Genomic DNA, 22,607 nt, shown 5'->3' with positions numbered 1-22,607 from the left:
AGAACAAAGGATCCTGACATGTAATATGTCATATTTTTAATTCCCCGGGGATACGAAATCACCAAGGAAGAAATATGTTTCATACCTAACCTATTTAGGTATCCCTTCTAAGGGAAAGCCGGCTAATTCCTTAAGTCAAAACTGGCGCCCATCAAATCAAGCAGCACATCCTTCGAAGTGCGCGGCAAACAGGCATTGCTTCAGAAATAGTGCAAAATATACACTATTTATATGGAAAGAGCGCTTAATCATTGCGCTATACAAACATTTTGAGGAAAAATCCTCGCATTTACCTGCCTATATGAGTTGCAACACATACATTTCAAATTCAAATTCAAATTCAAAAAGACTAGTCCCACAAATTCAAATCAAATAACCATAGCAAGCGTATCCTAAAACTGCCTTGCCAATCCCATGCTTCAAAAAGCTCACAGCAAGTACCTTAAAAACGGTTCTTACCAATCAAGAGCGTCCAAATTCTAACTGCCAAGTTCTAAATGACCTAACGGTCTCTCTTTTTATTTTTTTTCATTTTGTTACTCACGCCAAAAATGTTCTCAGTCAGGGGTGACAGCATGTGGAGGATCCAAATCAGGGATCAGAAACACAGTGGTGGGCTGCAGACAAAGAATCCTCAGAATCTCCTGTGCACAGGGTACCTCCTTGGCAGAATTCAGTCCTGAGCCCCTCTGTAGATATTCTGTCTCCTGACACCAGATCACCCCAGCAGACAGTCACCTCTCTGATGAGTCCCTTCGTGGTCGCCAATTGTGGTGTTTCAAAAACTGCTTCTCAGGGTAATAAGAAATTGGCAGACAAATCTGGAATATCAAAGTACAAGTTTATTAAACTTACATGAGGTGAGGCTGCGTCTCACAATAGCCGCAGCCATTGTAGGAGGCAGTCTGCCAGTTTCAGAAAGCTCCAGCGTTATATACATTTCAGAGTTACATAGGAACACAAAGAAAGGGGCAGTCCTGGCTCATGTGAACACACAAAACTACCTAATATGGACATGTAAGATCTGCTTGCTCAGCCAAGTGGGAGGAACTAACAGCTTCAGCACGAAGTGAACACATTCCTATTTGAGGCTAATTAGTAACAGATGCAGACCCTACCGGGCACTTCTGAGCATGCGTTAAAGTGGAGGAGGCTAAACATATCCTGTTACTGGGCAGACTTCAGGCGCAGCTAACAGAAAGGTAGGACAAAGCACATGGTGAGCACATGGCAGCTAAGATGGCTGCCAGAAATACAAAATGGCTTCTATAAAGCGGACAAGATAACTTCTAAATCCAAGATGGCTTCTGCTAACGCTAACCCATTAATGCCAAAATACAACATTGTATCAGTCCAAACAACCCTTATGGTGATTGGTTGTAAGTCAACCGTATAGACCAGCTATCCTAATGGTAGCATGGACAAAGCAGTATTAGGCTAAACTCTTTTGGCATGTAAAGCCAGCTGGCTGTTTTATCACAATATAACCCCTTGAATACCAGATGAAAGGACACCACACAGGTTGTTATGAAAATAAACAGTATATTTATTAATAACAACACCTCTGAACTCTTTATGAGGTCAGAGGGCTAAGCACATGACAATCTCTTAGGAAAAATATGATAAGTTGCACAAAATTACAATGGTGCCCTAGGGGCACGACAAACCATATACTAAGTAAGTGGAATGTGAAAGTCGATAGAAGAAATGGAGCTGTCCAGAGGCTGTAGGATCGATGGGACCACGCTACACTAACTCTAGGTAAGTAATAGGAGGCCCACGGAACGCGTGTGCAGAGTGTGAACTCACACGCGAGATGCGTAACAACGTCTATGGACAGTACAGTTCAAGTTAATGGTAAGTATGGACAATCCTGACTAGGTAGGACTAAAACGACTGTGGAACTGGACACTAGGACAGTTAAACTACCCTTGAGCACCGAAATGCTCTCGTTACCTCACCCACGGGCTGCGGGTGCATAGGTGTCAAAGTGTGTCGGGTTCTCGCGTTGAAGTCAATGGAGCCTGAAAGAAAAGATGCTGCAGGCGACCAGGAGGAAGATGTCCGGTGCGATCCAAGGGTGGATCGGTGAAGAAGAGGACCTGAAAGCAGAGGGGACAGTGTTCAAAGTCACTAGCCAGTGACTGGAGTGGAACCAGGAAGGAACCAGATGTCGTCGTCGCGATCAGGTGAAGAGTGGACGCTTGACTCTGCAGCCACGTGGACCAGGAGGTGTCTTCGATGACCAGGATGGAGGCACGAGCTGTCCCACGCAGGCTCTCACTGTCGGCGGTGTTGGATCCGGAATCGGCGTCAACAGGCCTTGGCAAAGGCAACCCACGCGGTGAGTGGAGAAAGCAGCTGGTGCGGACTAGGAGAGTCCGGGGTGCCCCTCTTTTGGAAGGGAGCAAGGGCCAGTCTGGAGCAACCAGACCAGCAGCAAAGATTTCAAAGTTCGTCGTCTAGAAGGCCACTAGCCAGCCGGCAAGTGACCAGACAACGCGTCGAGCAGCAGACAAGCAGAAGGGGCCCACGCAGATCTCGTGGATGCTGGAGGGCTGATCTTCGGTGCAGGGGCTGCTTGTGGCTGGGTCTTCTCAGTCCCCAAAGCACTTGGTCGAGTTTACCTCGGGAGTCGTGCTGAAAGCGAAGTGCAGGTTCTTTCAAGATGGTCGGTCCCACGTGTCTCGTCGCACCCACGGATCTCAGCTGTGCTGCAGATGTAGGTTGAGGTCGGAGAGGTCTGGGAATCCGGGTCTCGTCGGGCTCTGAAGTCTGGATCCTTGAAGGAAGATGACAAAGGGAAGCCGCTGGACGCTTGATGGTGCCTGCAGTTGCAGGGTGGACACTCCTTGCCCATAAGGGAGATTTCTTCAGTCTTCTGTGGAGCAGAACGTCGAAGTCCAGAGTTTCTTCTTGTAGAGTAGTTCAGGATTAATCTAATTTGGAATGGGACCAGCTCCTACCTTTATCCTGCTAAAGGGGGCTGCACTACTGACTAGGTCCCTCCCCTGGGTGGGACCAGGAAGGGGGGTGGTTACACCCCCTATCCTTTGTCCGGTTTCCCGCCAGAGCTGGGGCTGGAGTGCCCCAGCAACTGGTTTGAACCGGTGTATGCACAGGGCACCCGGTGTGCCCCAGGCATGTCTCATTCCTTTCAGGCCTATCCTACCCAACACACAAAATCCTGTCTGGGGTGGTGCTAGCACCTCCCAAGGCAGGAAACCCTTTGTCCAAGCCTCCCTCGCTGGAAGGACTCCCAGTAGCAGGAGGTCAGACTTGTGTCTGTGGTGGCAGCATCCATTTTGTGATGCCAAGGCTCGAGTTAACTTTAACCGGGGTTCACAGTTACATACATGTCGTGTCCCTCTAGAAGCGTGGAATGCTACCCCCGTCGCCAGAATTGGCGAGGGGGTAGTATTCCAATTCGTATGACACCTTACTCGACATGTTTTGATAATGTTATACCAGAGTTAGCATTTAACCGCGAGGTTGATAATGCACTTAGGAGTATATGGTATAGCGTTATCATGGAACAGCTATTAGGACTTGGTTCCGCAAGCTGCGGACGGGCTCAGCTCATGCCAGAGCACCATCTCACATAATTCCAAGCACTCTGCCTTCAGGATTGATAAGGCCTGCCATAGGAGTGACTGATAGGAATATATGTGTCCATTTTAGGGTTAGATATAGGTATACTATATCTACAGCTTGTCGTGCAGCCAGTTGTGTCAGTTTTAGATGGCCAGCCAGGGGTGGCATAATACATGCTTCAGCCCCTGGTAGGCCCTGGGTACACCTATGCCCTGGGTACAGGGACTGATAAGGTGGCCCAGTACCAATTGGTAAATGCACCTAAAGTACATGGTTGTCAATTTAGAGAGAGAACAGCTAGGCTGTGGGTCTGATTAGCAGGCCCACAGCCAGGGAAAGTCGTAAACCAGTGAAGCAAAAAGCAAAAATCTGGGGTGACCATAGGATTGCAGACCCCACTCTCCTACACTCACATTGTGGATGATCCTTTGAAATCCCTAAATCAAAATGTCCCCTGTCTTCTGATCCTTCTTGACCTGTCTTCTGCATTCGATACCATCAAACACGAAAACTTGATTAATCTTCTTCAACTTAGGATGGGTCTCTCGGGGCCGGTCCTAAAGTGGTTTGCCTCTTTCTTACATAATTGCACTTAAAGGATTAAACTCAACCAGTCCCTAGCATCTAGTACTGCGGTCAGAATTGGAGTTCCGCAAGGATCTGCACTCTTGCCCTCGCCCTTTAACCTCTATATAGAGCCTCACACCGTCATTCTGAACAATTCTCAAATTCATTACCACATGTACGCCGACGACACGCAACTGTACCTGTAGATCTCCTCACTGGAGGACATTGAAACCTTAAATGAGGCTCTCTCGCAAACTCAACACTGGTTAGCCCAGAACCATCTTTTGCTGAATACCCTCAAAACTGAATTGCTGCTGATTGCCCCAGACAACTACTCTGCACCGATACACGAATGGCTAAAACAACTGGCTGCCCCTAACTGCACCCCTCACGTGGTTGATTCACCTAAATCATTGGGCATTACCTTGGACAAATACCTTAATATGCAAACTCACATCAGCACCACCATTAGGGGTGCCACTTTTCATCTTAAAACAATTAAGAAACTCAAGCCTTTCCTTCCGCCGGAAGACTTACAGCCTGCAGTACAATCCCTGGTGATATCACAACTGGAATATGACCTGGTGACCCTTGCAGGGCTTCCTAAAGCGAGCTTGGCCACTCTCAGAGCCACACTTAATGCATCGGCCAGGCTCATCACAGCCTCCAAAAAACACGATCGCATCACACCTGACATTTTGCAGCTCAACTGGTTGTCTATTGAAGCCAGGATCCGTTTCAAAATAGTGAAAATCGATTGGGTTTGGGTAAAGGACAGGAAGAAATGGCGCTCTAGCAGGTGCTATACAAGTAGGTATGTAATTTCTCAGATACCACGGTGCAAACAGGTCAGGGGAACAAACCCAGACAGAAAACAGCCCCTGTATAGATAAGGGACATGTCCCATACCAAACAATTGAGTACAAGTCCTGTGCACACGTATCAAAATTCTTGGTTCTTCTGTCAGAACCAGACAAATAGATAAGGTTCAAGTAAATGAGTTTGAGATCCAGTGATGTAAAGCGATAGTTTATAGTTCAATCTTGATCAGTACATACAAAATACAACTAGCCGACACGTGTTTCGTCACATTGTGTAAGGGATGTGACTCTTCAGGGTTACGCAGTAGATCGAAGCACCGGATAAGTGTCGCTTGCAAAAACGTCGGGATCCAGGTGGCGGATCAAAATAGCTTGCTTCACACATAAAGCCCTGCATTTCAACACTCCGGCCTATCTGGCGAACAAGTTTGTTCTTTCTGGATCCGGTCGAAACTTAAGAAGTACGTCCATACTACTCTTGAAACCTCCTAAATTCAAAAAGAAAAGTAGTTACAAACGTGCTTTCTCCGGCCTTGCACCTAGAATTTGGAACACTCTTTCTACGGAGATGAGAACCAATCCCTCCACTGCCTATTTCAAGAAACAGGCCAAATGGTTTTTCCGGAGTAGACATGAACTGCATCATGATGTACTCTTTCTCTAGTCCCCTTGTTGACAGATTTGTCTTTTTTCCCAACGTATCTTTCGCTACGTATTTTGGATTGGTTGTTAAACTGTTATTTTACTCTAGGGCCCTTTCGGAAATAAAATAGAAGAATACTTCTTGGACCAATTACAGATTGGTCCTTTACTCTACTATGCTGTGATGAGCCACTATATGATTGTTTCAATGAATGTTACGGGAAATATTTTGCACTAATGAGTACCCGGTATCTGACTTTGATTGTTTACTCCTTGTTGTTTTACAATGTTGACCTCAACTGTTCTGAGTTTATGCATGATTCTGCCTCTGTGTACAGCGCTCTGATACCCGCAAGGGTCATGTTCAAGCTTTATAAAACTTTTCAAATGAAATAAAATAATGGTTAACAGATGTGACAGAATCGAATGCCTTAAAAATGTTAAACAGACGTGAAGTAAACAAGCAGGAGGCAGCCGCAGCCTAAGGAGAGAGATCAAGCGTGGGAGCAACCGTTCGTATATGTGAACTGCTAAAGTAAACAAGCAGGAGGGAGGGGAGGCAGCTGTAGCCCAAGGAGAGGGAGTGAGCGTTCATGTATGTAAAGAGCTGTTATGAATTTAAAAGAAAGTTCCTGATCCTGTAGTAATATAGAAAAAAGTGGTAGCCGACAAGTCATGGGTCAATGCTCTAGGCGGTGAACAAGTTCCAAAAAAGAGGGACCAGGAAGAGGAATTACCCACTGGCAAGCCAGGAATTTTAAAAGACAAGCAATTTGACAAATGACAGGCAATGGTCGGAGTCCAAGCCCAAAAAGTACATACAACCGTTCTGACAGTGCTGGGTTTCTTTTGAATGTTGTGTGTGTGGGGGGGTGGATTAAAAGAAGAAAAAACACAAGAAATACTGGGGATATATTGAGGTTACGTATTACAATGCTATGCTGCACTGTACCCAATCGTATTTCAATAAAAAACATTTTGGAAAACAAAAGTATGCTCCTATAGGCCTATTTCTTTCTTGCATATGATTCATATCTGTATTTCTCTAATTAACAACATTTTATATGCTACTGTTTAATATGTCTAATTTGCATTCCATTCTTATCAGCTGAACGGTTTAAAGAAGCAATTCGAGAAAAAAAACAAATGCTATGATGATCTACAGCAAGAGGTGGGTATTGACATTTTGTGATGCGTTTTTAATATTAGTATGCTTGTTTAAACCAATGTGTATCTCTTAATATACTGTTCATACCTACCCTACTCAGCATTACACATTTGTAGTACCCAAAGGCCATGTTCAATAATCACAACAAGCATTGGCAAAGCTCGTAGATGTGGGTACTTTTAAGGTCAAAGTGCTTTTTTAATCATTAGCAAGTTGAGGTGTGTGGTTTGGTGGTTGGGTGAATGTGAGAATGAGTCAACTCTTGGATGGGTGAATAAGTGGATGCATGGATGACTGACAGGGTGCATAGAATGATCGGTGAATGTCTGCATAATCAGTATGTGGGCAGATGAATGAGTAAACTAGTGCAGGGATGGTGTCAGAGACGTAACTATTGTGTCTCATTTTACATTCCTCAGGAGCAGTACCCAAAAGTCCACCTTCCAGCAGCTTCGGCTCTGTACTTAAAGTTCCGCAGAGGATAGAAGTGGCTAGACGAGGGGAGGTAAGGGAGGGTACTGCGGGGAGGGAGATCTGGAACAAGAAGAAATAAAACAACTGGAACACATGAACTCCTACACGCTTCCAGCTAAAACTCCTTAGATGGCTTGGATTCCTGTACCTATGGAAAAGACTATCTTGTTAACAGAGTCATGCAAAGTTCAATTCACTTTGTTTTGCTTTCATCTAAAACTATGCCCAAAATAAGAAGTAAGAGATAGGGCACAATATGACTATTGCTTCTGTTCTGATTGATATTAGCATTAAACCAAAGATTAACCAAAAATCACAGAATTAAACTATATCTTCTCAAAGAGACCCTTGCATTTTGTTCATGCGATGAAATGTTGCGAATCATACATTGGGTACATGAATAAGAAACGCTGCGATGTGTAGAAACATCCTTAATCAAACATAGTCAATAATTGTTGAATTGAGTTCAAATTAAACCTAACGCATTGCTAGTGTTCAGAAAAAAGCAATAAACTCCTGAAATGTATTTTTGCCTCAAGTCGCGGTTAAAAGAGTTCACACGCGATTCAAAAAGAGCTTCTCAGAATCATAAACAGAAGTGACCTTCAAATAGTTTCTATTCGGAACTGCAGCTTCCAGGAAATGAAAGACGCTTTTAAAATAACAGCCGCGTAATGAAATACGAGCCGCTTCAGGAAATTAACCCAGCCGGGAAAACGTGGACTCGAATGCACACGAAAGCAAGCAATGGATAGATCCTACCTGCGATTCCTGCAAACGGATTTCGTGGTAGGATACTACCATAAGTCAGGAGCTGTAGCTGCAAGCCTCAGGACACGGATCTTGAATGTAGGACCGGACCGGAACAAAAGACGTCTTTACTCTGGATAGGTCTTTAATAATCCGCACGGCTTCCAGGGCGTATCACTATTTATAGTCCTGTATCCAGCTACTGATGCTGCAAAGGGACAAAAGACTGCAAGCAGTATCAAAAGAACAAACAAGCATTGGCGCACTAATGCTTTTCAAACAAGCATTGGCACAGTATCAAGATAACAAACAAGCATTGATACAAGGTACATTAAACATTGGTACAAGGTGCAATAAATGGTACAAGGTGCATAAAAAGTACAAAATAAGACACAGATGTCAGTTAGGCAAGGCCAGATCGAATAAAGCTAGATCATGACAGATGGAAGCAGATAAGTTACAACATTCTTAGACTTTGAGGCGTCAGATATCATTAGTGAGTGTTGTAAAATTTTAAGAATTACCAGAATCATGCCAGTGCAAGCATAACACCATATATGAACATCTTTATGGTAAGGTATATATATATATATATATATATATATAGGCACTTAGATGATTCCATGGATTCCAGGTCTCCGCGTAAAAATTGCAGATGGAAGTGCCTTATATTTTGTACAGGACTACCAGGTGATATGCCTACAGGAGACTTGGCTCACTACAGAAATGCACTTGACGGGGTATAAAACTTATTTTTCCCCAGCAATTGCAGGCACTTATGGTAGGGCAAAGGGGGGGGTGATGACCTACATAGCAAATACCATACCGGGGCTAGAGGTGACAGCGCTTACTTTAGAACCAAACTATCAGATATTGAGATTGTCTTTCCAAAAGAAGAGGATTGTTCTACTACTAAACATGTACGATAATCTAGTAGAAAGCGAGAGAGTAAAAACACTTGGGGCTCTCCGCAAGAAACTTTTTACCTGGTCAAAACAAATGCAAGGCCTAGACCCCCCAAGTATTGTTTGGGGGGGCGATTTCAACCACCACCCCTGTGAGAGGAATAATAGTAACATCTGTGGTGTGGTGGATGAAATTGATGACCAAACAACTCACTTCAGCCATTCAGTGGTGGGAGATATCTTAAATGAAACCTTATCTGAACTGGGTTTGGTAATACTAAATGATGCAAAAAAAACCTGCGGGCACTTAGAGCCAACTTATCTGGGAAGGGGCTGCGAGTCAACAATTGACTATATACTGATCACAGCGACCCTCGGAAGCAAGGCCCAGAGATTTAGAGTGTTAATAAATACCCTGAGCGATCATGCTGCCCTGGGCTTTGACTTATTTATGGATCAGGGGCAGTTATCAGCACAGCTCTTAATGGCCGCACTTGCCCAGAATAAGATACACTTAACAAAAACAAATGGCTATACCCTAGGATGGGGAAAGATAGATCCCGTAGACTTAACAAATAAGGTGGTAACTGCGGCATACCCGGCAATATTGAAGTGTTTAGACACTGATATAGGGGAAAAGGAAGTCCTAGAAAATTTTAGGGTGATTTTGGACAAGGTAAATGAATCCCTAACAAGAAAGCAAAAAGGGAAAAAAGGTGGAAAAAAAGGGTAGTTCAATCATAATTTTTCAGTGGCCCACAAAACTTTAAAAATAGCACTAACAAAAGCTGTTAGACAAACCCCAGGAAATGGAACAAGTTATGGATGCCATGGAACACTTATAGAGGGGATATCTGTGAGCCCCTATCAGAAGAAGATATAGACAGCTCTGAGGAGGAGGGGGATGTCGAATGAGACGCACTTAGATTGATATATCACGTACAAATGGAGTTGATGTGGTGCTGTTGAGTTGGTCGCATGTCCCGTAAAAGGAATGTTACGACCTGGGACTCTCGAGATGTGAATGGTTGCTACTTGCATCAATTAATGCATTGATAGGTAATGAGTGTCAAAAAAGACTAACACCTGTTCTACTATCTGAGTCACATGTTTAGTTGTAGTTATAAAATACAAAATTAAGACTGTTACAGAATTGTTTGGGAAAGTGATCGTGTATTCTCTGCTGATTTCAAATGTGCAATGACAACCAAGGACGCTGCAGAGCGAATACTGTTTGAACTGTATAACGCAATGTCCCACTATAGCAGCCGGCCTCCGGGTTGTAGGTAAATGCTGTGTACACAATTCAGATTGCAATAAAAGTCTTTAACCGAAAAAAATAAAAAATAAAAAAAATAAAAGCTGTTAGAGATCATGAGGAGGTTAGAATCTCAAGAAGGTCATATAGATTGGCATGCAAAGCAAGAAAAGAGGAACTGAAGAAAGCCCTATGGGAGCAACTCCATGAGAGCTCACTGAATAGAAATAGTGAGCTGTTCTGGAAGGTGGTGAAAGCTCCATTCCTGATAGATACTGATAAGCAGCCAAAAATAGAAGTTGCGATTGAGGGACCAGTATGGGTAAACCATTTTTCAAAAATCTTTGGAAAACTCTCAGATGTAGACTTAACTGAGGGAAATAACTGGAATAATCAGGTTAACCCGTTCCCAATTCCATTAGACTTTGGACTCCATGAAGTTATAAACGCAGTAAAAGCGAGTAAAAGCGGAAAAGCCCCTGGTCCAGTTGGGGTACTAGTTGACTTCTTTAAATTTAAATTAGATTTATGGGCCCCAATTTTAAAAAGGGTGTTCGACGCTACAATGAAATGTGGGCTAATTAAATCTTGGACCCAATCAACTATGGTCCCCATATTTAAGAAGGGAAATAGGGAGGATGTGTCCTGTTACCGACCAATCTCGCTCCTGGATTCGCTGGGTAAAGTACTGGGCAGAGTGGTACTCCAGCGTCTACAGGAGTGGGCGGACGACACCGGGACTCTTTCTGACATTCAGTTTGGCTTCCGAGAGGGCTTCGGAACAACGGAGCAAGCCCTGAACTTGGCCTTAATGATGGGGAAGTACGTGTCGGCAAAGCGGGGTAGGTTGTACATGGTCTATGTCGACCTATCCGCAGCTTTCGACTGCGTCTCACATGCAAAACTGTGGTCAGTTCTTACCGAGATGGGAATAGATTTAGTCCTGGTAACCTTTCTTAGAGAATTATACTCTAATGCTTCATCCAGGGTGCGTTTTGGAGTGCAGGGTGAACTATCAGAATCATTTGCGGTGGAGCGTGGCGTCAGGCAGGGTTGTGTGCTGGCCCCCTTTCTTTTCTCCTTTTATACCAATGGGCTTGAGGTAGAGATGTTGAAGGGGGGCCAGGACCTCCCCCGAGTGAAAGATCGCTTGGTGCCTGCGCTCCTATACGCAGATGATGCTGTGATACTGGCACGCACCCCATGAGAGCTACAGAAAGCATTGAATAGGTATGCAAAATTTATGGGCAGTTTGGACCTCCATATAAATATTAAAAAAACATATGTTATGGTGGCAGGTCAAGGAAAGAAAGGGGGGAAGAGTACTTTCCTTGATAATGAAAAGATAGAACTAACTGCCCAATACCCTTACCTGGGGATCATGATGGATGAAAAGCTCAACTGGAAACCGGCTATAGAAGCCCGCAAACATCAACTCCTGCGAGCAATTGCTGCCCTCATAAAATTCACACAGAAGCTAGGAAAGAGGCCACCAGTAGAGTTGCTTTGTATTTATAAAGCAAAGTGTCATTCCATCGCACTCTATGGGCCGAGTTTGTGGGGACACAAAAATACAAAAGCACTACAGGTAGCAGAAAATACATTCATGAGATTTCTCTTGGTGGTCCCTAAACGAGTATCCACTTTTGCTTGTCATGCAGAGCTAGGAATGCCCCATATTGAGGATTTGGCAAAGATCCAACCCATATTGCTCTGGCGTCGTATTTGGACATCAACGAAAAATTATTTCACAAAAGAGATTGTGGCAGACTGTATGTTACTGGACCATGTGGAAAAAATAGAATGGCTGAGATATGTAAAAAAAAATTCTTACTGATCTGGGGATGGCAAAATATTATTCTAACCCCAAAACAATTGCTGAAATCTCAAAGAAAGATCTAAAAACAAGGGCTTTGAGCCATATAGAAGAATTACGTATCAGTATAGAGATAAAGAAACCCTCAGTCCAACATTCCATGGTAGTCATGACTACTGTAGAGATGGAACCATATCTGACATATGTCGAGTCGCAAATCGAGCGTTTTTTATTGACAAGATTTAGGCTGAACATTTTTCATAGGGTTGTAGCTTTCCCCAATAGAAATAGTTGGGATGACTGTCTAACGGTGTGCCCTTGTGACAGACGTCTGAACAATCAACGATCCACACTGTGTTGTTCTGTAAATATTATACTGTACACCGTAAGCTATGGTTAATCCCCCTTTTGAGAAGTTTAGGCCTTAGAAGATGTCGTCCCGCCATGTTGTGGTTGCAATTTCTGAGCTCTGAATTGACCTGTAAAACTGTGAGCACGTTTTTAAAATGTATTTTTAAACACAGGGTAAATCTTTGATAAAGTACTGTTTGATTAGTTGAGGAAAATGAAGAAGGGTAGCCTTTTTAAATATAAAGATATTAATCCTGTTTTATTTATGAGAAAGTGAATTTTAAATGTCATATTTGAGGAATAATGGCTAGCTTGATATTTTTATAAAATGTATTGTGGAAATTCTTTTATGGTTTTTATGCAATTTGAAAACCGAATAAAGATTTACTTACTTACTTACTTACTGATGCTGCAAAGGGACAAAAGACTGCAAGCGGTATCAAAAGAACAAACAAGCATTGGCACACTAATGCTTTTCAAACAAGCATTGGAACAGTATCAAGATCACAAACAAGCATTGATACAAGGTACATTAAACATTGATACAAGGTGCAATAAGTGGCACAAGGTGCATAAGAAGTACAAAATAAGACAAAGATGTCAGTTAGGCAAGGCCAGATCGAATAAAGCTAGGCCAAGCTAGATTGAATAAAGCTAGATCCTGACAGTGCCCCCCAACAAAAATGGAGACACCCTCCTCTGAAGGTCATGACACAGCGTCAGGATGCCTAGCGTGAAATTGTCGCACCAAACGGGGAGCATGGACATTTTCTCGAGATACCCAGGAGTCTTCTTCGGGTCCGTAACTTTTCAGGACAGTAAATACCATACCTTTCCCCTGACACGCTTTATGTCCTTAATACAACAAACCTCAAATTCCTCTTGATTGTCAACTTGCATTGCAGGAGGACAAGACCTTTTTTTGTAGTAGCTCGCTTCAACAAAGAGGTTTGAAATACTGGATAAATGTTCATGGATTTTGGAAGGAGTAATTTATATGTTACTGTATTTACACGCTGAACAATTTTGCAGGGTCCGATACATTTTGGATGGAATTTATAGCGTTTTCTAAACTGGAAATTTTTTGTAGAAAGCCAAACCAAGTCCTCTACTTGGAAGTCTGGGTCCTTTTGTCTTTTCCTATCAGCGAATTTTTTATATGCAGCTTTTGCTTTCATTACATTTCTTCGTAATGTCTCAGTGACACTTTTCATGTCTCGGAAATGCAAATCCAAAGATGGTATATTCGTTTTTTATTGAGCTAATAGTAATGGTGAGAAATGTGGATGTCGACCATACACAGCAAGAAACTGTGACATTCCAGTCGAAGCATTCTGTAAGTTGTTGTATGCAAATTCTGCTTCCCACAAAAGTGTAGTCCAGGACCCTTGTTTCTTGAACAGAAAACACCTCAAAATCTGGTTGACTCGTTCCGTTTGTCCATCCGTTTCAGGATGAAAACTTCTAGATGTGTTACTTTTAATCTTAAGAGCTTCACACCAGGTCTTCCAAACCTGTGAAATAAATTGTGGACCCCGGTCTGAAGTGATGGACCGAGGAAGACCATGCAAACGTACCACATGTTGTAAGATGAGTTGTACAAGTTGGGAAGAAGTAGGAAGTTTCTTGCAAGCAACAAAATGAGCCATTTTAGACAAACGATCTACTACTACAAGAATAGTAGTCATCCCTTGATCTTCCGGTAAATCGGTAATAAAGTCCATTGCAATGTCTTCCCAAACTTATGTTGGTGTTGGAAGAGGAAGTAAAAGGCCTTTTTTGCTCCCATGTTCTCCCTTAGCTTGAGCATAAATTTCACAAAATTGGATAAAAGAAATCACATCTTTTTTCCATGATGGCCACCAGAAATTTCTCTGTACTAAATCTTTTGTTTTTGCGATCCCTGGATGGCCCGCTAATTGTCTGGTATGACACCACTGTAAAACTTGTGTTTGTAACTTTTTTGTTGGAACAAACAGTAAATTCGAGAAAAACTGTAGATTTTGATGGATAGTTCTATCAGGACCTTCTTGTACCCAAGATAACAGTTTAGGTATCGGCATGGCTTGTCTTATTTGCTGAAAGAAAACATCCAACATTGTGGCGCCAATGATTTGATTACTAGACAGCATGTTCGTAGGCTTGGGATTAAGAAGAGAGTCATCTTGTTTGGAGTCATATTGTTACAAGGAATCTGCTTTGTTGTTCTTAGTGCCTGGTCTGAAAGTTATAAGGAAATCAAATTCTGCAAAGAACAGCGTCCAACGAAGTTGTCTTGGAGTCAGCGCCTTTGCACACCTTAAGAACTGTAAATTGCGGTTGTCTGTATAAACAGTCACTGTGTATTTAGCTCCTAGTAAGTAGTGACGCCATTCTTTGAAGACATAACGAATAGCTAAAAGTTCCTTCTCTGCTATAGTATAGTTAACTTCAGCAGGTAAAAACTTTCTTGACAGAAAAGCAATGGGATGTAATTCATTGGTTTTTTGATCTTTTTGTGATAAAATAGCTCCTATAGCGAAATCTGAAGCACCAGCTTCCACTATGAAAGGCTTTTCAGTGTCCGGATGTGGCAGAATAGGTGCCTGAGTAAAAGTTTTCTTAAGAGTCTGAAAGGAAGACTCAGCGTCTGAAGACCAGACGAATTTCACGTTCTTTCTCAGTTACTGGGTTAAAGGAGTAGCCAAGGTTGAATTTTTTTTAATAAATCGACGATAAAAATTAGCGAACCCTAGGAAACGTTGAATATCCTTTACGGAAGTTGGTGTAGGCCAGTCTAGTACTGCCTGAATTTTCCTAGGAGCCATAGTGATACCTGATGGAGAAAGTATGAAGCCTAAAAATTAAACATTTGTTGTATGGAATTCACATTTAGACAGTTTACAGAACAAACCATTGGTTCAAGGTGGTTAAAATGGTCTTGACATGTTGAACATGTTCCTCAGTTGAAGAAGAAAAAATTAGAAGATCATCAATATAAGCTATGACGAATCTGTCGAGATAATCCCGAAGGACATCATTAATAAAAAATTGAAAAGCGGGCGGGGCATTGCATAATCCAAAGGGCATTACACAATATTCAAACAAGCCGAAGCGAGTTCGAAATGCCGTTTTCCACTCGTCGCCGGGTCTTATGCGCACTAAGTGGTAGGCGCCTCGCAAATCAAGCTTAGTAAAAATTGTGGCTGATCGCACTTGGTCAAGAAGTACTGGGATCAATGGTAGAGGTTACTGATTCTTAATGGTGATATTATTAAGTGCCCAATAATCAATACAAGTGCGTAATTCTCCATTGCTTTTGGGCACGAAGAAAAGTGGCGAGGCTGCAGGAGATTTGGAGGGTCTGATGAAACCATTTTTCAAAAATTTGTCAAGATATTCTCGAAGATGTTGATTTTCTTGATCTGTTAACGCATACATTCTACTACAGGGTATTTTGGCTCCTGGTACTAGATCAATAGCACAATCATAATCCCTATGTGGTGGTAGAATTTCAGCTTTTTGTTCACAAAAAACGTCAGTGAAAGATTCATAAGTAGGTGGTAAGTCTATATCTTGTTCGGCGGCAGTAGATAAATAAAGGGCAGAGGCATTGTGAAGAAAAGAACTTGGAGACTCTTTCAATTCTTGCTTTGAACAGAAACATTCTTGTTTGCACCAAAGAGATGTGAATTCAATAGAACGCTTAACCCAATCAATGGTAGGATTGTGTAAGGTTAACCAGGGTATACCAAGAATTACTCCGAATTGAGGTACATCAATAACATCAAATGAAATGGTCTCTTGATGTTTTCTGTTATTGGTATCGCAGATCATTAAAAGAGAATTGGTACAATAGGTGATCATTCCTGAAGTTAGCTGAGTCCCATCTACTGCATAAACTATTTCAGGTTTTGCTTTTATAGTTATTGGTATGTTTGTCTTTGAAACAAAGGCAGTATCGATAAAATTTCCGGTAGCCCCTGAGTCTACCATAATCGCTACCATTAATTGTTTCTCATCCGGCAAAATGAACTGGACATTTAAAGTTAGATGTGGTACAGTTAACTGCAGAGTGTTTGCTACTGATTGTTCAGGAGGATATTGCCAACTCGAAAAAGTCTCCTGATCCAATCTCGAGTTAGCTAGTTTTCCGACTTGTTCTCTTTCTTATCACGTGACCAAGAATTTTTGGGCTTAAGAAGACAGTCTCTAACAAAATGGCCTTTCCTTTCACAGTACAGGCAAAGACCATTTTTTCGTCGAGTGTCTTTTTCTTTGGAGGTTAATGGTTTCCTCATACTTCCAACTTCCATGGGTTCTACGGTCTCTTGAGAATTTGTGTGTGACTTTTCTTTGGCTCTAGTAAATATTCGGACGCCCGTTCTTCTTTTATCACCTTTACGATCCGCAACTCGATGATCCAAACGAAGACTAAGCGCTATTAGATCAGCACATGACCGGGGTTGAGGATCGATCGGTGCTATTAGATCTTTCAGCTCATCTTTTAGTCCTTGGTAATATAAGGCTGCTCTTTTTTCTTCGGGCCACTCGGTCTCAGCCACTAAGCGATTGAACTGTGTAAGATAATGGATCAACTCCTTATTTCCCTGTTTTAATTCCAATAGTTCTCTATCTGCTGATCCAGTGATAGTCCGTCTATCAAAGATCTTTTCAAATTCACGTTTGAACTGAGCCCAATTATATAATAAAGGATCATCTGATTGTACCAATGGAACCACCCACATCGCTGCATCTCCACTCAAAAAAGAGATCAAAAAGGCGATACGAGATTTAGCGTCTGGAAAGGAAGCTGGTTTAACCATAAAATGCAATTGTACCTGAGTTAAAAATGTCTGAAATTTGTTTGGCTCCCCAGCAAACCTTTCAGGTTGAGCTAAAGGAACTGACGTGGGTACAGTAACTGAAATTGACGAATTAGAACCACAAGCATTTGTTTGAGTCTGACCAGATTGTGGCCCTGAGTCCAAACGTGTCTGTAATTGGGTTACTTTACTAGCTAAAGTGGAAGTTTCTTGTCGACTAGCAGCTAACTCCTTCTGCAGATTCCCTATCATAGCACAAAGATCATTCATGGTGGCCATCTTTTGTGTACTGCTCAGAAGGAACTAAATTCTTGGGTGGATTATTCTGTCAGAGACGTAACTATTGTGTCTCAGTTTACGTTCCTCAGGAGCAGTACCCAAAAGCCCACCTTCCAGCAGCTTCGGCTCTGCACTTAAAGTTCCGCATAGGATCGAAGTGGCTAGACGAGGGGAGGTAAGGGAGGGTACTGCGGGGAGGAAGATCTGGAACGAGAAGAAATAAAACAAATGGAACACATGAACTCCTACACGCTTCCAGCTAAAACTCCTTAGATGGCTTGGATTCATGTACCTAAGGAAAAGACTATCTTGTTAACAGAGTCATGCAAAGTTCAATTGACTTTGTTTTGCTTTCATCTAAAACTATGCCCAAAATAAGAAGTAAGAGAAAGGGCACAATATGACTATTGCTTCTGTTCTGATTGATATTAGCATTAAACCAAAGATTAACCAAAAATCAAAACTTAAACTATATCTTCTCAAAGAGACCCTTGCATTTTGTTCATGCGATGAAATGTTGCAAATCATACATTGGGTACATGAATAAGAAACGCTGCGATGTGTAGAAACATCCTTAATCAAACATAGTCAATAATTGTTGAATTGAGTTCAAATTAAACCTAACACATTGCTAGTGTTCAGAAAAAAGCAATAAACTCCTGAAATGTACTTTTGCCTCAAGTCGCGGTTAAAAGAGTTCCCACGCGATTCAAAAAGAGCTTCTCAGAATAATAAACAGAAGTGACCTTCAAATAGTTTCTATTCGGAACTGCAGCGTCCAGGAAATGAAAGACGCTTTTGAAATGACAGCCACGTAATGAAATACGAGCCGCTTCAGGAAAATAACCCAGCCGGGAAAATGTGGACTCGAATGCACACGAAAGCAAGCAATGGATAGATCCTACCTGCGATTTCTGTGAACGGATTTCATGGTAGGATACTACCATAAGTCAGGAACTGTAGATGCAAGCCTCAGGACACGGATCTTGAATGTAGGACCGGACCGGAACAAAAGACGTCTTTACTCTGGATAGGTCTTTAATAATCCGCACGGCTTCCAGGGCGTGGCACTATTTATAGTCCTGTATCCAGCTACTGATGCTGCAAAGGGACAAAAGACGGCAAGCAGTATCAAAAGAACAAACAAGCATTGGCACACTAATGCTTTTCAAACAAGCAATGGCACAGCATCAAGATAACAAACAAACATTGATACAAGGTACATTAAACATTGGTACAAGGTGCAATAAGTGGTACAAGGTGCATAAGAAGTACAAAATAAGACACAGATGTCAGTTAGGCAAGGCCAGATCGAATAAAGCTAGGCCAAGCTAGATCGAATAAAGCTAGATCCTGACAGATGAAAGCAGATAAGTTACGACATTCTTAGACTTTGAGGCGTCAGATATCATTAGTGAGTGTTGTAAAATTTTACGAATTACCAGAATCATGCCAGTGCAAGCATAACACCATATACGAACATCTTTATGGTAAGGTATATATATATATATATATATATATATATATATATATATATATATATATATATAGGGAAACATCACTTACAACGAAACTTTTACAACGCACTACCATTACAACGCGGTCATTACAACGCAAACTATTACAACGCATTGCGCTGGGGGCGCTCTAGGATAGGGAATAGGTTAATTTACTATCCAATAACCTTCCCTAGTGTCCACGGGGACTGGAGTTGGAATAGTAAATTAAACTATTCACTATCCAACATCCAAAAGCGCTATGCGTTGTAATGGTATGCGATGTAAAAAACGCGTTGTAAAGGCAAGCGTTGTAATAGCCTGCGTTGTAACGTCATACATCCATATATATATATATATATAGACACCTAGATGATTCCATGTGTTATGAGAAAACAAATAGCAAACAATAGAATTTGGCCAAAGATAATTTAAAAAGATGTTTCTGGAATGGAAGCGAGAAGGAATCATTTCCTTAGATGAATACAAATTTCTACATGTGGAACACCCAGTCTTACCAAGACTTTATTTCATCCCCAAAGTCCATAAGAACATTACTCCCATTCCGGGGAGAACGATTATATCAGCAATCGGCACTGTGGGGGAAAAGGCAACACAATATATATATCATGTTTTACAGGACTTTGTGAAACAGCTTCCCACATACGTTAAGGACACCGGGGATTTCTTAAAGAAAGTACAAGACGTTCAATGTGCGAAGGCTTTGGTGTTTATTACATTAGACATTGAATCCCTGGACACAAGCATAGAGCACCACAGATGATTAAAGGCAGTACAGCAATTTTTAAATACTAAGCCGATTGAATGCTACAACCATAATAAAATGCTTTTAAAGTTAATCTCATGGTGTTTGCATAATAATTTTTTCACCTTTGGCAATGACACCTATGTGCAAAAAAGAGGTATGGCCGTGGGAGCCTGCTTCTCCCCCAGCTATGCATGCTTGCATGTAGGTTGGTGGGAGGAGCAGGTTCTCAAACCTATACTTTTGGATGAATATACCGACCATGTTTTATATTAGTTGAGATATATCGATGATGTTTTTATTGTATGGAGGGGGGATGAAAAACATGCTTGTGATTTTATCAATCGTATTAATGACAATACTACCAATTTGAAGTTTACCTCACATATCAACAAGGAAACTATTGAGTTTTTAGATGTGATGGGGGGATGAAAAACATGCTTGTGATTTTATCAATCGTATTAATGACAATACTACCAATTTGAAGTTTACCTCACATATCAACAAGGAAACTATTGAGTTTTTAGATGTAAAAGTGTATGTAAAAGAAGTAAGGTTAGCAACCACATTACATAAGAAAGCCACGGCTGGAAATGTAACTCTCCATGCCAGCAGTGCGCATCCGCTACATTTGATTAAAAATATTCCTTACGGGGAACTTTTTTGTTTAAAAAGAATCTGCAGCACACAAGAATATCTGAATGTGTACACAGAAGAAGCGTTATGCATATTCAGAAAGAGAAAATACAATGACAACATTTTAAATGAGGCAGTAAGTAAAATGAGGGAAAGAACAAGGGAATCTCTTTTTTCAAATCTTAGCACGAAAGAAAATGTGGTTGATGCAAATAATGCCCCCAGACTTATCACCACCTACAATAAACAAGAAAGAAAGATTTGATCCATATTCAAGCGTAGTTGGCCCACTTTGTTAACAGATGGGGTGTTGGCTACGAGGCCCCCTGCTCAACCTGTTATTACATATTGAAAAGGCCCCTCAATGCGCACTAAGATTGTGAAGAGCAGCCCTGAATTGTCCAAAGCTACCATGTGGCTGCAACCCAAACTAGGCTTCACCAAATGTTCTTCCTGTAGAGCTTTCAGATTCAGGGAGAACATGACCGATTACACTACTCCATTTAGCCCAGATAGAGTTGCCATTCAGGGTAAATTCAACAGTAGAATGGAGTATGCAGTGTATATTCTGTCATGCACCTGAGGCTTAGGAAGTGTGGGAAGTACCAAGCTGCAGGTGCATGTCCGAATTCTGCAGCACTTACGAGCCATCGTGAATAATGACTCAACTTATTCGGGGGCTCGCCATTTCAAGCAGATGCACGACAATAATCTAAACTGTTTGAAATATTTTGTGGTGGCCGCAGTTCCCAAATTGTGCAGATGAGGCGACAGGGAAAGGAAATTAAGGCAGATAAAGTCCCACATGATTTTGGAGCTAGATAGTAAGTTCCCCAATGGACTTAATAACACTGAGGATTTACATTATTTTTTATAACACCACATTCCTGATAAGAAATTTGAAACAGGCAAAAAAAACACAGGATTATGGTCCCCAGATGATATTCCTTGGATATCTTTGAGGTACAGTGGTAGGAATTTAATTATGCGTATAACGGTTATTTCTGTAGTGGCGCATCCCAAATTCCATCAGGGTCCGCGCGAGATATATATGTGTATATATATATATATATTATATATATTATATAAAGAATATGTGCTTTACATGGGCCATATAGTTTTGTGAATACACTCCAAGATGGCGCGCACTGTGATCCTAGAAGGGTTGAGTCCTTTGTTGATTCCTATGATTCATGAAAAAACTTTATTAACATGTTGATTGTTGCTGTGCTATACACACTGACGAAGGCAGCACGCCGAAACGCGTCTGTGCAAGTCCCCCGCAAATAAATCGTTTGTGGTTGACACAAACTCCTCGAGTGCTGTTTTGTTTCTTTGAAAGTAAAGAAAAGACCGAACGTCATGTAACGCAGCGTCCCACGAGCCGCTAACAGCACCCGTCCGCGAGTGAGCAGCTTTCTTCGTCGGAGAGGAGCGTTTCCAAAGGATACAAGCTGCGCACCACCACCACCGCTGGGGAGGGATTCAGCTGAGCAGAGAGGACGAAGTACGAAGGAACTTACCGGGGTGCCCGGGAGCTTTCCAAGGAAGACGCCTTCTCGGTGAGCACTGATTTATTCTTTTCTATCCCCATTTTCCACGAATCTTTGTCGACATAGCGGGTCATAGCGGCAGGACGACAGAGGAGGGGAGTGTCAACAGCAAGCAAGCGGAGGACTGCATTGGTTCCAGCTGCGGTCACAAACGCAGGGTGGGATACTAAAACATATCGGCATGTTTTCAGACACCCAGCGCCAGACGGCGGCAAAAGGCATGTTTAAACGGCGGGAGAAGCTGTTAGAGACAACAATTACGGCAGTGGCAGAGCCTTAAATAACAAACTTAAAGAGACTATTGTGAGAAGTTAGCCTGATATATAGTGCTCACTAGTCTAGTGATCACTTTGTATCATACCAAACAACCCTTATTGATGATTGGTTGTAAGTCAACCTTTCAGACCAGCTATCCTAGTAGCATGGACACGAGCAGTCTTCAGGCTAAACTCTAGAGGGCGTGTTAAGCCAGCTGTTTTACCATCACATATACCCCTTGAACACCAAGTGAAAGGACACCACACAAGTTGTTATGAAAATAAAGGATATTTATTTATAACAAGTCTACCCTGAACTCTTTATGAGTCAGGGAGCTAAGCACAATTCAAAACTCTTACGAAAATACTTTAAGTTGCACAATTTACACAAATGCCCGAGGGGCACCAAAAACCATATACTACAAAAGTGGAATGCGAAATACTAGCAGGTAAGTAACAAGATCCAGAG

General features: G+C 42.0%; 1 protein-coding gene across 12 annotated transcripts in view; it reads left to right on the top strand.

Annotated features, from left to right (window-relative positions):
• Positions 1-22,607, top strand: part of SYCP1 (synaptonemal complex protein 1) — a 6,803,167-nt gene that overhangs the window by 4,041,236 nt on the left and 2,739,324 nt on the right. For 10 of the 12 annotated variants that reach the window (XM_078644363.1, XM_078644366.1, XM_078644361.1 and 7 more), the window contains one exon: positions 6,733-6,795. The exons of the other annotated variants lie outside the window; for them this stretch is intronic. In XM_078644363.1, the coding sequence (XP_078500489.1) occupies positions 6,733-6,795 (63 nt within the window). The remainder of the gene's footprint in view (positions 1-6,732; positions 6,796-22,607) is intronic. 12 annotated transcript variants of the gene reach the window in all.

Source organism: Lissotriton helveticus, chromosome 5_1 (genome assembly GCF_964261635.1).
Source record: "Lissotriton helveticus chromosome 5_1, aLisHel1.1, whole genome shotgun sequence".
Lineage (NCBI taxonomy): Eukaryota > Metazoa > Chordata > Amphibia > Caudata > Salamandridae > Lissotriton > Lissotriton helveticus.
The sequence above is the reverse complement of the archived record's forward strand: the minus strand, read 5'-3'. Positions and strand labels throughout refer to the sequence as shown.